General features: G+C 30.0%; 1 protein-coding gene across 4 annotated transcripts in view; it reads left to right on the forward strand.

Moving 5' to 3' along the window:
- The window catches only part of LOC136988207 (rho GTPase-activating protein 21-A-like), a 95,598-nt gene extending 78,762 nt beyond the window's left edge, over window positions 1–16,836 (forward strand). For 3 of the 4 annotated variants that reach the window (XM_067286041.1, XM_067286042.1, XM_067286044.1), the window contains exons 15-22: window positions 20–206; window positions 5,978–6,126; window positions 6,692–7,000; window positions 8,768–8,857; window positions 8,934–9,059; window positions 10,975–11,110; window positions 14,465–15,094; window positions 15,179–16,836. In XM_067286041.1, coding sequence (XP_067142142.1) covers window positions 20–206; window positions 5,978–6,126; window positions 6,692–7,000; window positions 8,768–8,857; window positions 8,934–9,059; window positions 10,975–11,110; window positions 14,465–15,094; window positions 15,179–15,855 — 2,304 coding nt within the window. In that variant the 3' untranslated portion in view covers window positions 15,856–16,836. The remainder of the gene's footprint in view (window positions 1–19; window positions 207–5,977; window positions 6,127–6,691; window positions 7,001–8,767; window positions 8,858–8,933; window positions 9,060–10,974; window positions 11,111–14,464; window positions 15,095–15,178) is intronic. The other variant, XM_067286043.1, reaches the window with a different exon arrangement.
- The last annotated feature ends 1,050 nt before the right edge of the window (window positions 16,837–17,886 follow it).

Here is a 17,886-nt window from a genome sequence, read left to right on the forward strand (position 1 = left end):
ATATGCTAATAAATAAAAGAAACCAAAATGGAACACGCATTCATCTGTATTAGAAAAAGCAGCAGCATATGAACAGCAAATTCAAAATAATAAAGGTAGAATATCGCCGTTAACTTTATCCAAAGCTGGGAAAAAAATGCCTTTCCGACACAGATCACCATCAGGCCATTCTCCTGCAATTAAAACAAGAAGAGCTTCACATGGTGGTAATATTATAACCTTTGTTTTTAATTGAATACAATTAATATTTTTAAACTTTTTAAAATTGTGTTTAATGAATGCATTGATTGCTTTTGAAGAGTTTGAATTTATTTAATGTTATACAGTATGAAAATGATGATAAAAAGAAAGCAAAATTAAATATAGAAAATTTCAAAAATACCGAGTCTAGTTTTATCCACTTTATACTTGCTATATTTAAATATGTAGTACATTCAAAAAGTTTGTGGAAAATGTGTGTAGGTGGAGTGAGAATGACTCAGATTTTTTTTTAAATATTTGACAACTATTACTGAGTCATAAGGTGATGACATCACAATCAGTTCACAACATGAATTTTGTGCATGAATTTTGTGACATGGTGAAGGTGAGATTTTGAAGTATGGTTTAACATGAAAATATTCAGTATTGAATAAAGAACGTCAAATTTTGTTCTTTTGAAGAAGAAACTTCATCAAACTCTGAAAATGTTATCTGCAGCTTACAGAGTTCACTTCTTTCTCTGCATGAAAACACATACAAAAAGCTGAAAATTTGTCACTGCAGAAGAGGTGATTGCCACTGCAAAAAGTGCACCTCAGATGGTCATGAATGAGTTCTAGGACATTTTAAAAAAAACTGTACCACCACTGGATGAAAGTTGCAGAAGATGAATACTTTGAGGTAATGTTGCTTAAATGTATATAGAGTTGATAAAAAAAAGTGATAAAAATCTTTTCCATGAACTTTTTGAACATACCACATATAATTATATTAATATGAAATAAATGGTATTAGTTATTCATTCTCTTATTGTTTGAAGTTTTTATTTAACATGACCATGTTGTAGTAGTGATGATACAATTTGCCAGTTTTTCTGATTTTTTTTAAAGCTTTATAGATACTAACAAATTAATTTTTAATAGCTCATTTAGTTTTCCAAACTTGCAAGTTAATTCATATTCCAAATTACTTTTCTGAATGTTTGTAAATGATAAATAAGTCATTTCAATTCTCACTTAATTAAAATTATTACAAAAAACTTTGCTAATTCATTTTTGTATAGATTAAAATTAGTCATATAAAATACAGTAGTTTATCATTAATTTTTTTAAAATAAAAGATAAACTGTTTATGATCATTATTCTTTGTACAAGATGATCATATTCAAAGTTATCTGCAAGAATATCTGAAAGCTGAAATTCAGTAAAACTAGTAGAAAAATTTGATGGTTGTATGGTCAAGCAGTTAAAGATGACAGCTTACTACTCTGGAAATCCGGGATCAAATCTCAACCAGTTGACAAAATTACAGAATTTTTCAGGGAGTGGGCTGTCCAGATATGTTGGGCATTATCCCTCGCCATCCAGTTGCCCCATTGTGGGCCTGGGTGAACCCATAATGGGCTTGCAAGAAAAAGCCCCTCTTAGTGCCCACAGGAAGGAAAGAGTTTAAGAAAAAGAAAAGTAGGAGTACTTTTTGGAACATGCAGAAGCAGGTTCTGTGGGGGAAAATACTTCAGAAAACCATCTCTAGAAGGAATTTGACACTTTGAATGGAGAGGAAGCATTGATGATGTGTTTTCTGTGTTCTCAAAAAATGCAATTGTGAAAGAAATTACTCTGAAATCTAAGTGCAAATTATGATTGATAAAAAAAGCTTTACCATGCCATTGATTTACATAAGGGGCTACCATACATTGATGCTAAAATTGGTGGAAGCTACAAAACACTGCTCAGTTTGCTAGTTAAACTTGTTTTATTTTATTACAAGTCAGTATAAATAAATACAGTATAAAATGTTGTAAACTAATAATTGTTTCAAGCTAGAAGTCAATCTTTTTATTTTGAAAACATTTTCAGAAAATCTTTTCATCATGCGATATGTAAAATTCAATAATTATTTTACAGTTAAAGTGATATTGAATCAACATATAAATACTAACAAAATAAAAAATATGAAAATTAAGACTTTAATACAATGAACCTAAGTCCAGATTCACAAACACTTTGTATCATAAATAACAACAGTTTTTCACAAGTTGTCAGATACAAACCAGTTGACAAAATTATTGACAAACTAAGATATCATAGTATTTATGAGACTAAAGTCTCATAAATACTATGATATCTAATAGCTCTTATAAGCTGATGTATTGGTGTATGAGTATTTGGTTCTATCAATAGATAATTGAGTCAATTGTTTTTTCTCAACTTTTCTGATTCAAAACTTTTAAGATGTTATCAAATGACAAAAAAATTGATAGAATTCTTCATAGTGAAATTAAAATTGTTTGTAGAATGCCCTGAAAAAATCTCTTTCATTATAATTTAATGTTATCTTTTTTCTAACCAAAAAACACTTAGTTTGTCAATTTATTTTATACTACTACAACATTTCTATTAATATAACTACCAGTATCATTTTGGGTAGATTTTGTTCTAGACCTAGATCAGTTACATTTTTAGATATCATCTATTATACATATAAATGATTAATCTAAAAGTAACTAATTTCTATCCATTTTAATACTAAAGAAATGAAATGTTACCTTTTCTCAGACAACAGATTAAGTACTATGCTCAGTGAAAAAATTCTAAAAGAAACGGCTCTATTGGCTCTATTAAAACGGGTCACTAGTGACATAAGACATATTCTTGTTACCAGTTTCTTCTGTTTTCTCATAAATGCTGCAATGTGTTTTGTGAATATGAAGTATAAAATATTGTTAGTTTCTCATAACTTTACAATATTGGAGAGACCTATGTATCTAATTAGAAGTTCGTGAATCTGGGCCTTGTTTTACAGCAACCTTTAGGGGCCATGTCAAAAATGGATATTTTCCAATTTTAGTGAGAAGATGCTGACTAGGGTTTCTCAAACGGGATCCTGGCTGTTTTTTTAACCCCAGAAATATCTCGGGAAATTTTTCTCATCCCAGGAAATCTTGCAAATTTCTTAAATTCACTTTTTCCTTATTTTGTGTTAAGATTGAGGAAATTTTGCAAATAGAAAGTATAATTAACTCATAAACTGTCAGAATACATTCGTATTTATTGATTTTAAATCTACTTATTAATTTTTTAAATTTTTGCTTGTTATGGCACGTCACAAATGGTCAATAATCAATACGTAGCTTATTTGTGGCAGGACTCCAAAAATTCTTTACTTGTCAGAACCTGTAATATCTGGAATAATTGTGCTTATGCTGTCTTAATTTTTAACCATGCCTAGTAGCTTCAATAACTGTGTAATGTCAGATTTTGCAAATTGGGCCAGGATACAAACGAGTACAAAGTCTGCAAGTATGAAGTTTTTTCTTCATAAACCTGATTATTAAAGACAAACTGCCAAATTATTGGGCTATAACCTTGATGTTTCTATTAAAGCAACCAAGGTAGACAAATCAAGAATTCTAGAGAGCAAAAGAAGTACTACAATCTCAAAAATAAACTAGAAATCTTCCAGGCTACAGGTGAAAAAACACATAACATCTGTTTTCTCTTAAATGCATTAAACACAACTCCACTCACATCAATTGAATCGAAAAGGGCATTCTCAGTAGTGGGACTTTTCATTACTAAAATAAGAACCAGATTGAGTGATTGGAGTATTTGACCATCTTTGCTTTTTAAAATCTTATTATAAAAATTTACAATAATATTATGTATTGTGTTTTAGAAAGTAATTTTTGTTATTTAAATAACTTAAAGGTTGATCTAAGTTTATTTTTGTCTTTAAATTTTTAACTCAATTCAAAGCATTTTTTTTGTTGTTGTTGTTGTTGTATGCAGTTTCCAGCAAACTTTAATAAATTTTTTCTATTTGTGAAAATTTCTATGTAATTCAAAGGTAATTTTTAATATATATCTTACATAGCATTATTAATATGATTTTGGAGGTTGCAGAACCTATTAAATTACTTTAAAAAATGAAAAATAATTATATCATTTGATTTCAAGATATTTTGTATATTTTAAAAATTAATTAATTATATCCTGGGAAACAGTTCACTTTTATTCCAGAATTCCAGGACAAGCAAAAGACCGGGAAATGAGAAACACTAATGCTGACTATGCCATGCAATTTAATGTCTGCATAAAAAAATACTATTTTTATTATTTAAAATTTCAATATTTCAAAATTGAGTAAAAATTAAAGAAAAATATCACTCCTTTTTTTATAATTAAATGACTGTTTGTCTGATTTTTTGTTCTTGTGATTAGACAGAGACAATTGTTGTTTGATTTTACAAATGCATATACATTTTTAACTGGATTCACTTGAGGCACAGCTCAGTTTTGTTAATGCTTGTTTTCTTAACATGTGTTATAGTTACACATTGTCTACTTTATTTGTGCTGTACATGCTCTTAATAGTAGTGTGTGTCTATTGCGAGTTACCCAATTATAGTGAATTTTGGATATTTCTTGTCTTTATCTCATGTTGCAAACTTGATCAAGTACATTATGTTAGACAGTTGTCGGATATAGTCACATACTTAACCAAAAGTATAACAATTTAACAACAGAATTAACTAAAATATATAATGGAAATAATAAATAACCTTGTTTTTTTTTTCAAAGTTTTATGTTTTGGAAACTATTTTTTAATAAGATTTTATTTTTGGATCATTTTTATAAATTAATATTTTTGAAGTTATAAATAAATTCACTTGTAAATAAAAAAGTTTTCAAAATAAAATCATTGGAACATATCTTATATTAATTAAATTAACATGCATAATCTTTGCATGTTAATTTAATTAATGCATCAATGCATAAACTTTTAATTAAATTATTATTATTATTACATATATATACAGGTATCCCTCATATAACATGGTAGTTACATTCTGAAAAACTGTCGTGTTATGCAAATTCTTGCTATACGAAACAAAGGACTAATGCAAAACATAGGGTTACATTCCAGAAGTTAGCAAAAGTATACTTTTCTTTTTCATTACTAAGAGAGATATGTTTAGTAAAGCAAGCAATAATTTATTTCCAATCAATAATTAATTAACAATCCCAATTAAAAGTACTGTATTACACATTAATATTAATTTTAGTTAAACAAGGATGTTTTTTATTTTTTTTTACAAAGTATCGTTGTCATCTCCGCTTTTTTGTTGATCTCGATCAGAAGTATCAGCAACATTTTTCATATTTTTTTAATTTTTATTATAAAAAATTTTTATGGATGACAAAATAAAAATATTTTATTAATCAAAAATTTGTTTTAATGGGTCATGTACAGTACCTACAGTTAGAAAAAGTTTAATAACACATTACATAAAAATGTTTAAGTAAACTTTACTAAATATGAAGATTAATGTATAATGACAGTCTTAAGGGCTAAAGTCTGAAAGTAAGGTACAGTGACACTTGGTTGATAGGACAAGAAGGAAAAAATTGCACTAACTTTCCTATCAGTTTTCATTAAAGTAAACATGATGAAAAGCACAAAATAATTGAAAATTTCAATATTTTAAAATCTATGAGCAAATTTGAGACAACACATGTGCTTGCTTGAATAAAAAAGTAAAAGTATAGAATAACAAAGTTTACACTTAAAAATTGTGAAATTTTGTATGGAGGATTTCCAAAACCATGTTAGAGTGAAACAGGAAGTTGTGTTGTATGGGGGATATCCCCAGTTTTCAAACTGTGTTGTAGAAGTATTGCATTGTATGAGGAATACCTGTATTAAATTATACATTTAAATTAATTAGATATAATTATTTCTATTTAAATGTTTATTGGGAAATTTTTCATAGATGAACTTGCTCTTCCAAAATTTGGCATGATATGGCGTGACAGAGTTTCACAAGGATGGAAAAAAGTTCACAGCACATCTTCTATCCCTCCGAAAGGAAGCAGTTTTGGAGTAAAATTGGAAGATTGTCCTACAAGTGAAAGTAATGAAGTGAGTGATTATTATATTACAGTTGAGTCCAGATGACATTCTTGCAGAAACAATGTATGGAAAATTTTATCCAAGTTGTCTTAACTAAATTTTTTAAGTAAATAGAATACTATCAATCTGGAAGTAATCAAATCTTGCTTTACTTCATAAAAATAGTGATATTGGAATCTATACAAACTATTTAAAATTATATTGTAACGTTTTTAGAGTAATCTGATTCAAAATGTTAAGAGAATAAATTTAATTTCACTCAAAATATAACAGTAAATCATATTTGAATTTAAACAAGTTGTAGAAAAATTGTAAGAATCTCAACTACTGTTGACTTGTTTTAGTCAACAGTAATTACCTTTATAGACTGTGGAAAAATCTTAATGAAAGTCTTTAAATTCAGTAGACACTTTAAATATAATTTAAAATTGATGCAGTATTTTGAAATATATAAAGATAAATTATTAATGTATTACTAAAACAACAAATATGTAAGAAATTTTCTATTATATTAATTTACAGCTTGTTATTTTCACAAATGTTGATTTTGTGATGGGATGTTTTTCATTTTCAGCACGTTCCATGGCTAATAGAAACATGTATCAATATAGTGAATTCAAGAGGGCTTGACGTAGTTGGCATCTACAGGATACCTGGAAATAACGCTGCAGTCAGTATGTTGATGGATACGGTCAATCAAGGAATCGACAAGGTTAATCTTGAAGATTACAGATGGAAAGATGTCAATGTTGTATCTAGTTTATTGAAAGCATTTTTTCGTAAACTTCCGGAACCACTTCTTACATCTCATCTTTATCCTAAATTTATTGCCGCTAGTAAAATAGAAGATCCCTTAAAAAAATTAACAACACTTAAAACATTGGTTAGTGGATTATATTTTTTTACATTTTCTTTTATAAAGATTGATATCACAATAATGTAAGGGTGGATCAATAAATAACTAACTGAGGCAACTAGACATGCTGTTGCTTTTAGTTGGTTATTTATCTACCTTTATAATTATATTGATATATTCAGTGATTAGCTTTAGAAATTTTAAATCTTACTCTTAAACATTGTTACATGCAAATTTATTGGGTAAATATTAATATGCTTATTTCTAAAGTAAAGTTTTCTTTTTTGAACATGTTGCATTAAATCTTAACTGATTAGAATTAATACTGTAGAATTTTGTAAATGATGATTGTAGAGTTCATCTTATGCCATAATTCTGCACAAAATTGTTATGAAACTTTTAAATTTGATACATTTATTAAAAATAAAGATTGAAAAGAGGTTTGTATGGAAAGAAAAATTAGTTTTAAAATTCATCACTAGATAAGAAATGTGTTATTCAGAGACAACATAGGTTATTCACTATAATTTTTCCCTTCTTTTTGAAGAATATTCTTAAATTCTGTGATTGTCTTGTATACCCTTATCATTAAATACTATATTTTAAGACATACAAGATGCAATTTTTGTCCAAAAAAGGGCTAAAAATCACCGAGTTTTAAATATCAAGTTGTAATCTCCCATAGGCTAATTAATTCCCCAAATAGCCTTTGGAAGGCTACAGGTAACTTTTACTTAGCCCAACTCTTTAATTAACAATAACATTTTTATTTATTATATTAAATGAAAAACTCCAAAACTGGATGTAATTATTAAAATTAATTCCAAAAAACTTAAACATTCCATTTTCACTGGATTTAATTAACAGTAAAATGTTTTCAACCATGTATCAGAGCCATCTTTAGGTTTTAGAATGGAATGTAATAAATAGAACAAAGTAAATTTGAAATTAAAAGCATTCAAGAAGAAAAATATACAAATTTATATAGCAAGTCATATATGCAGGAACCTAAATATAGAAAATAAGATTAAAAATTAACAAAAAATATTAAATGCAAAATAAAATAATTAAGTAAATACAATGAAATATACAAATATTGTGAGGAAAAAACATAAAGAATACTATAAAACTTCAAATGATGCTAGCTAAGCATGTGACATTACTGCAGAAGTTAATTGCAGTCTCTTTCTTGATAGCTTTATAAATTTCCAGACTTTCCAAATATTTAAGTCATGTCTTGGAGCAATGTGCTATATCAAAAGAAACATCAACATTACAGTCACAAGCAAAGGCTGCCAAGGCAGTTATACTGTACATAGGTGCCTTCTAATTGTGTTTTGATGCTCCTTGATTCTAAATGCCCAAAGATCTATATGTCGCTCCAACATATTCATAGCGATGATCCACTGTTTTATCCTGTAAAAGAATTGAGTAAATCCTAGGTAGATATTTCTCATTAGCTGGATCCTTATCATTACTGAGTAATGAGAAGGCAATAGGGCTCCTTTTGTATGCATTTCTGAAATTGGAGAGTTCTGCTATTTCCTTGTAGACAAATGAATTCCAAGTGTGATAGTAGACTTTTTAAGACTGTCACCTACAACAAAGTTTTGTGCAATGTCTAGATAAAATTTGTATATAATAATCAATTCCATATTTTTATTAATCTTTAAAAAATTATAATTTTAAGATACAGAGTGTAAAGATTGTTCTTTGCAATAAAAAGTCAACTTGTTATTTTCTTATATTAACATATACAAAAATCCTAAATTTTAAATAATCAATTCTTTCCAGGCATCACAACTTCCTCCTCCTCATTTAGAGACTCTAAAGCTACTTATGAAGCATCTGCAAACAATTGTCAGTCATTCTAATGTCAATAAAGTAAGAAATTTATAAATTTATTATTATTTTGAAGAAAAGTTTAGTACTAATAATTTTATAATGTTTAAAATTAAAGATGGAGGCAAGAAATTTAGCCATCGTGTTTGGACCGACATTAGTGAGATCTGCCGAAAGCAGTATGTTAACAATGGTTACAGACATGTCTTATCAGTGTTACATTATTGAAACTATGATTACTTATGTAAGTATTTTAATTATTATATCATCATTTTTTAAAACTCGTATTTATATTAAGCAGAGTTTTTCTTTGGCGTGTTTCTTATAAAAACTGAACAGAAGACTAAATGCTTTTAAAACAATTACAGTGTGTCCAAACAGCCAGCTATCATGCTGTGAGAAATTTGTAATGACATTAAAGTTATAAGTACAGCTTTGTATACAAGGGCCTTAAGTTGCATGTACTGCATTTCCACTTTATGATCGATGGCATTATTACTTGCTCATAGGCATTCTGGTTTTTGGAAGAATTCTTTGACAATTGCATATTATCTCCCATGGAATCTGGCCTGCTAGATCTCCAGGCCTCATTTCCCAGATTCATGTACAAACATACATTATACAGAATGATGACAAGCGACACATTAAGTATGCAGAAGCATGGCACATACACAAGACCAACCAAACAGGACAAGCGATAAACTTTAGAGAATCAAATAAAGTTTTAGTGGCATGGAAGCATGCTTAATATGTTTATATTAGTAAGAAAAAATTCATGTACAGTAAAAGTAATAGGCACAGTTTTGCCTTTTATGTTATTTTTATTTTATTTGTATTTCTGTATGTTATGTTATCCCGTGTATTGTAATTATCTATTCAAGTGTTGACATGTGCATTAGATGTAAAAGAAAGTTTGAAAACATTCCAAAATAGGTTTCATTTTTTATAAATTGAAAGTTTTTTGATTTTTCCTGAAGAAGGTCAATCAACTGACTGAAAGCGTTAGAAGATTTAATAAAAAGACTGCACATTAAAAGCTTTTTTATGGTTTATTGTTTTATTCATATGTGGAAAAAGACCTTCCACAAACCTTATGGGAAATGGGTCTTGGTGGATTTGGCCAAATCTTTGATATTTTGTAGTTTTAGTGATCCTAATCAAATCTCTCTAAGCGCAAAGTAAAAAAATGGAACAGTTTGCGTTATCAAGTGTCCACAATGCAAAGGCATAATTTGTACACATTGTGAACTAAATTGATTTTGTTTCAAAATATAAAATGATGTGTTTTAAAATGTTATGGATATTCTGCAATAGAATAATTGCAGTTTGTACATTTTCTTGTCAAGTTTGTTACAATAAGCAGTGATCTAAAAAAATCCCTAATGTCTTTGAATAGTTGGAGATGAAAATGTTGACAAATGTAACATCACCATTCAATCAATTTGTTTGTCATGGAAGAAATACTTTTTCACAAACATAACAATGAAAATAATTTCTGAAAGCCATATCAAGCTATTTCAGAATTATGGAAGTTAAACATTAATGTTAATAAGGAAGAATTATGAACTTTTTTCTCCTTTATTCAATTTCACATAGATGATTGCAAAGTATTTTTTATACAAGTCTCAGCAGTTACTTTCTTGTCATAAGGGCACTCATGCACCATATCTATTGTTATGAACCAAAATAACAAATTCAAACTTGCATGTATTGTATAATGAATGCTTTCCTCACAAAGAAATCTGGATAATGTGCCAAACATCAATAAAATTTGAAAACATATCTTTTTTATTTTGAAACAAAAATGATTTAGAGCTTTGCAACACTTGTGCAAATTACACTGCTTTTTGCACCTTGGATGCTTGATAACTCATTTTTTTTTACTTTGTGTCTATGAAGACTTTTGATCAGGACCACTAGCTACAAAATATCAAAAATTCAGCCAAATCCATCAAGACCTATTTCTTTTAAGATTTGTATGGGAATCTTTTATTTTTGAGTTTAGAAATATTAAAAATTTGCTCATACATAAAATTTCAGTTTTTCAGATATTTAGTATAATATAAAATTAGAGTAATTTATATTAATCTATACTTTATGTATAATAGTTTGTACAATTATATGTAATAATTTTTGTAAATCTTAATATAATTTAATAGGCAGACTGGCTGTTTGGAGAGAAATCTTTGGAGAAACTTCCCAGTGATTTGAAACTAAATGCTAAAAGCCAACCTCCTGTTATACTTCACAATGTCCTTTTAAACAATATTCATAAAATTGATGGGACTCAATCAGGTATGAAATAGAAAAGTTATTGGTTTCTATTAAAATAATAAATTTTTAAGACCTTGTTTATACTATTTTTCCTAATAAGAATTATTATTCTAATAAAATTCTTTTTCTGTATCAGTAACAATAAAATATCTTGGTAAAATGACTATTAATGCATATTACAAAGTTAATAGTGAGGGTGAGTGATATGGTTCAGCTTTAAGTTGTTTAGACATTACCTTGTGTTATACTGGCACTCATTCCTAATTCTGCAGCCCTGCTTCTGATGGAATTTTTGGGACTTCTGAGCACCAATTCAACCACTTTCGTGCTGGCTCAAGGTCTACCACTATGTAGTAAATCTGTAACATTTCCAGTTTCTTTGAAGTTATAAAACTATCTTTAATGCTCCTGTCATCTGGAGCATTTTTTTGTGAAGTTTTTGGAACTCTGCACACTGCAATATGATTTAAATTCAGCAACCACAGAACACACTGCACCTTCTCCTGAACAGTTGCCATCCTAAAAACAACTGACTGCTTTGAGAGATACTGATGTTAGTGTTGCCGATTCCAAAATTTTAAACAAACTTACACTTATTTTGCAAGTTATTTCATGGTGATGATACAGTGCTTTGAAATCTGGTGGACTTAAAAACCCCTGTACATTCTGACATCATCAGTGACATTTTGTAACAAACTGTTTAATACTAAATGCTTATAAAAATTAAGAAGTACTCCAAAAAACAGAAGGTATTTAATTTGCATTTAGTTAAAGAACCTGTAAGTTATCAAAAAAAGTAATTTCCAAAGAATTGTGCAAAAATTGTCATTGAATCCATCCGTAATCAATGTTATATTTTAGGTATGGAATCAGACCATCAATTTTAGTATCTTAATACTAAATATTTTAGCAACAAAATTGAATCACTTTGTTTACCAGAAACTAGGTCCCTAGCTGCTGTAGGTGGCTCAAACTCCATCCCATAAGTGTTATCCACTTTTCCCAATATAGACTATTCATAATAAAAATGTTAGTGTATATACTATGTTGCAAAAAGTGATTGGATGCTCTTGCAAAAAATGGAAATTTTCCACCAAGGCATGTGACACATGTATTTGCAAGATAAAATGCCTGAATCAGTTGTTCTGATAGTAGTACTCTGTGTGAGAATACAGGGGGTCATTAACACATCTAGTAAAACATGTTCACCCTGTTGGAACTTTCAGTCCACTCACTGCGTTGAAGGATAGCATTTCTATGAGCGGTAATGGATGATCAAGATCGTGAAATCCCGATCAATGTCAGGAAACTAACACCAGATAGTTGATTTATCGTGGACTAACATGTGTATATTAGAGATGATTTCTAGGAGGGCTATTTAACATTAAATGCCTTAAAAATAAAGAAAGAATGGAACCTCAAATATAATATATATAAATCTTATTTATTGGTAGAGTATATACAATATACCATAAACATTATAAACAGGCAAGAGTATCATATCAAAAGGATCTAAAACTAACTTATTCTTTACATCTAACATGGATGCTGCACGAGAGAGAGAGAGCTTACAATCATTCTAAATATTATACTACCTTCACTTGAGGTTTGATCTTCTTAAGTATCGATGTGTTGATAAGTATTCTGGAGAATGCGGAATGGGAGAATCAATCTTCTATGCACTCAGTATACATTATGGTTTATGTCTTCTATATGGTGCCTTCAAGACTCTGGAAGACTGCCTAGTTATTATGACAATTTCTGTCTTCTAAGAACTGCACTTATGTGGCCAGTTTGGGTCTCATTGAACCTCCGATGAACTGCACGAAAAGGCGGGAAATCTACCCCTTTTTATAGGGACAGCTGGGTAACTGACTCATTGTCATAGGACAGTAAGTAGTATTTAGTCAGCCTAGAAAGGAAGTTCATTTCCTCTCTTTCTCGGAAACAAAAAATGTACATCCTTTTGTGTAAAAATTTATCAAAGAAATATTTTGTTATAATATTTTATAATAATTAATCCCCTAATTTGTGGATCTCACATCTGTGATTCACATTGATGCCAGAACAGAGTTGTCATTGCATGTCATATTTGGGCTTTTGGTTAATTTTGGATGAGTAAGCATCTCTATACTTAATAATAATCAAATGGAAGGAGAACAGTAACTGAAAATAAGTCAAGGTTGGATTATAAGAGAAAATTGTCACCTAGAGATCAAACAATACTTAAGAGGATGAAATGGTAAAGCAGATCTTTATCAATGCACAATATCCAGGAGTAATAACCAGCAAGCACTGTAACCACATGTGTTTGCAATGTGATGATGTATCAAAGAAGGGGAAGGGGGAGAAATGTCCTAATCTTTTGCGAGATGCAAAAGGTGCAACATAGTGTGTTCATTTTGTTTTATTTCATACCCCAAAATGTATACCAAAGTTAGTCTTGTGGGGTTTTGTGGACAAAGTATTGATCAGCAAAAATAACAAAACAGGTTGTCTCCAGTGGTCAAAACTGAACTGTAGAGCAATGGAAGCAGGTTCTCTGGAGCAATGAAAACCAAATGTAACCAATATATGAACATCCTAAGCATGACAGTGGACAAATGACTTGCCATTGGTGCAACTACAGAGTCAATGGCAAGTCATTTGTCCACTGTCATATTTAAGATGTTCAGATATTAGTTTGGTACCAGCTAGATGGCATTCCACCTCATTGCTGGTAGCAGACTTGCATCATGCCTTGCAGAGTGGATTAGAGAACACAGCCTCCACCTTGACTCCAAACTGGATTTTTTCCTGAGAAGTCATCTAAAAGTATCAATGTAAGATGCATACAAGTGGTCTGTAAAACAGTGGTGCTAAGAATGCCATGCTCAACCATCTACATCTTTGTATTGTTAACAAAGGCAGTCGTTTTGAATATGCTCCCTAAAAAGATAAAGGCCACTTTTTTGTATCAATTTCTGCAATGTTGTTTTTATCCTTTGTAATCAGTGATTATTTGTTTGCTAGGCTAAATCATCATAAAATAAATGGAAAATCTATTTAACACTGGAACATGCATCTGCTCATGCAATGCTGGAAAGATCTCTTTTGCCCCTGATAATGTTTAAGTAGGTACTCCATATATAGAATTGTCTCATATAAACTGAGAGGTAAAACTAATACAACAAATTAAGACAGATAAACATAGCCCTCACTTTAAAGAGCATTATTTAGCAATACAATGAATGTCCAAATAGTTTTGATAACAATCCAAGTAATTTCTGAATAAAGGATGTGTGGATGAAAACAAAAAATCTTAATTATTTTGAAGTATTGCTTGTCCTTATTTTATATCAAACCTGACTTCTAAATTTATTTTTTATTTTTTAGCAGAATCCATTGAAGAGCCTCCAATAAGTTCATCCATTAATCAAATAAAAGCAAAGACTAAAGATAGTACCGAAAAACAGTTCCGAGAACAATTACAAATGAATGGCGATACAAAAAATGACGTAAAACATAATGAAACAGATAACGAAGAATCGTCCGTCAGTAGTTATAATAGTTGTTCAAGCTTATCGTATGCCGCTTTGTGTTTTAAACATAAACCGGTTACAACCAGTACTACAAATAATGTACATTCTTCCAATGTTAAACATCGTGCAAGCAGGGACTGGCCTTTGTCTTCCTTTGAACAACATATTTCTCCAGAAAGAAAAGAAGAAAATTTAAGTGACGAAGTAGTTCATAGTTATGACGAATTAAGTGCTATTACTCAAGAAAGGATACGGAATTTTGAAATGGAAACCAGGGCACTGCTACAGAGAGACACTCAGTGGCCAAAACAGTCATTATCCAGCAATAAAGTAGAATGGGAACAAATTGAAAAAGAATGGCAGAAAGCAAAAATAGAAATGGAACAAGATGATATCTTTGATCACTTGGCTGATGATCCATCAAATTTCATCACAATATTAAATGGAAACGAAGACTGTGAAGAGTTTCTAGATAAAAATTATAGTAAGTGGTTATATCCTGTCAATCCATTACAGTTATATTAATGTTATTTTATTGCTAATATTTTCTTTTGGTATTTTAATTTAGGTCAAGATTTAGAAAAAATCAGAGTAAATTTAGACAAAAGATTACAATTAGATGGCGAAAATAAAACTTCCTCCAGTAAATTATTTAGTGAATCCGATAATTGCTCCCAATCGGATCAGAAAAGAGCAGGGTGCGAAGAAATGTCTTCTGAAGACGACTCTTCCTTTCCTAACAGATCGGAAAACACCGACTCTAGTAAAGGGCAAAAATTGCCAGCGTGTAAAAAATCAAATTCGTCAAACGAAAAAACTAGTGTTACTTGTGATCGGCAGAGCGTGGCTCTACCAACGACCATGGTTTGTTCAACAGGGTATAACACTTTAACAAACCATTTAAACACTTGCCAAGAAGATTTAAACCATCAGTGGAATGCTGGTAAACAACATTACGAAAATGTAGTGATTACAGCAACCATTTCACCCTCTAAACAAACAGTTAGCACAACAACCATACCTGTGATCAGAGCGACAGTGATTACTTCCAATCAGTCTTCGGAGCAGAACCATCAAACAGACTGGAATCTGTCTACGGATTTAAAATCCAAAAACACATTGCAAGCGCAGAGTCTTCTCCAACGCAGACACACAATAGCCAGTCCTAAAATTGTTAGTCAGTTTTCCTGCCTAAACCATCCGGAAATGGTTAGGTCTCAAGAGGACGTTGTGCATCACAGCTGATGTAATATTAGATGAAGTTTTGTATAGTGTATGCTTGGTTCCTTAGCACATCCGGAAGAGTCTTATTTAATATAACATTAACTAACAAATCTGCGGCAAAATAAATTTCTCTTGTAAATTTGCTCGAAATTAACAAAGATGGAATATTTTCCCTTAATTTAAATGTAAGTTTGATTACGACTTTCAAATGTATCCATTTATTATTTTTTATTCTTTTTCAAAATTGTTGTAATTTAATATATTGTTAGCATAAAAAAAAAGAAAAAATTATTCATATTACAAATGTATTTCAATGTTTATAAATTATACTAAATTAATATTACCTAAATTTTTCAAACAGACGTGCAAAAAATATCTCTAATGTATGTTGTTATTATAATATAGGAATTACTATACTTATCAGAAATTTAATGTGCAGTGCTCGCTACTGTTAGAAGCTGGAAACATTAGAGTAGATTGGACTTGTTATAATACTACTTAACATTTCTGAACAAATCGAGGCACAAATGATTTGCATCAAAAAAAAAAATAATAATAATAAACTGCCAAAAAAATTGTCACAAATTTTCTACTTAGTCTATTTTCCAAGATGCAGTTATTAAACCCGATATCATTGTTGATAATGATATTTTTTTTAATGCTACGCTAATTAAAACATATCAATTCTAAGCAGCAGTTAGATATATTCTAGCAAGCTTGAAATTCAAATCTATCTGAAGCGAAACTAAAAATAAATAAATTTATGCTTGCATTGAATGCTGAAAAAATGAGCATTTTGTTAATTCGGATGATTTTATTGTAAAACAATTTATTGATAAATACAAAATTAGAATTATACCGAATAATTTTAGAAATTTTGTGTGAATTTCATGTATATTTACAATTTTTCACCGACATATTGGTGAATCAATAAATTGTTTAATAGTAAGATTTATTTGTATACTGTATTTATTTAAATAATTAGACCATTCATGAAAAATAATAGAAAATAAAATTGTTTTGTTGTTTTAATTTCTGATTTGATTTACTTTTTTTTGTTTTATTTCAATGTCTAAAATCAACGTCGTAAATTGAGTTTAATGTAAAATGAAATATATGCCTCTATAATAGATAAACACTGCATTTGGATTTGAAGGAAAGTAAAATTTTGATATAAGTACCTGTGCAAACTGAATTAATTATTTGGTTTGTGCACGTACGTTAACCCAAATTAAATTGTGAAAATATCAAAATTTTCACCATTACATAAAAATCATAGAAGACAGACAAAAAAGTAGAAGAATTCCCAGAAAGCTTAGAGAATATTTGCACGAATCAATTTTATTCTGATAATTAGTGATGGGATGATTAATCAGAATCGAGAAAATCTCGTCACTATTTTTGATTCTTAAAAATGATTCTTCCACATTTTATAAGAAAATTAATTATTTGTTTCAGCCGAAGATTTAAAAATTTTTAAATTACAATATTAAGAATTAAATATTAGTTTATTGGAAACTAATTGTTGACAAAGCAGAGAATGTGTGACGTTTTTCACAAAGGACTTTTCTTTTGTGTAGGCCAGTGCTTCTCAAAGTGGGCAATATTGCCCCCTGGGGATATGCATTAGGCCTGAAAGAAGAGTCCGTGTACACATAAGAGGGCATTACAACTAACAGTCACAACCAAGGGGAGCAGTGATCCAAAAAAGTTTGAGAAGTACTGGTGTAGTTGGAGTGACGAAAAGGCCAGATGGCTGAGTGGTCAAGGTAGCAGCCTACAGCTCTGGGGGACCAGGATTTGAATCCAGAAGGGTCTATAAATCCCCAAAAATTTTTCAGAGGGTGGTCTGTCCGGATATGTTGGGCCTCGTCCCTCACCACTTGGCCGCCCCATTGTGGGCCTGGTCAAACCCATAATGGGCTTCCTAATGGAGGCCCTCTTAGTGCCCACAGGGTGGAAAGAGTTTAAAAAAAAAGAAAGAAAAAGTTGGAGCAACAAGAGATTGCACTCAGTCGATACTAATTGTTCCCATTTCAGCGGAGATAGAGT

The sequence above is a fragment of the Centruroides vittatus genome, unplaced genomic scaffold (assembly GCF_030686945.1).
Source record: "Centruroides vittatus isolate TY-2023 unplaced genomic scaffold, ASM3068694v2 scaffold_324, whole genome shotgun sequence".
Lineage (NCBI taxonomy): Eukaryota > Metazoa > Arthropoda > Arachnida > Scorpiones > Buthidae > Centruroides > Centruroides vittatus.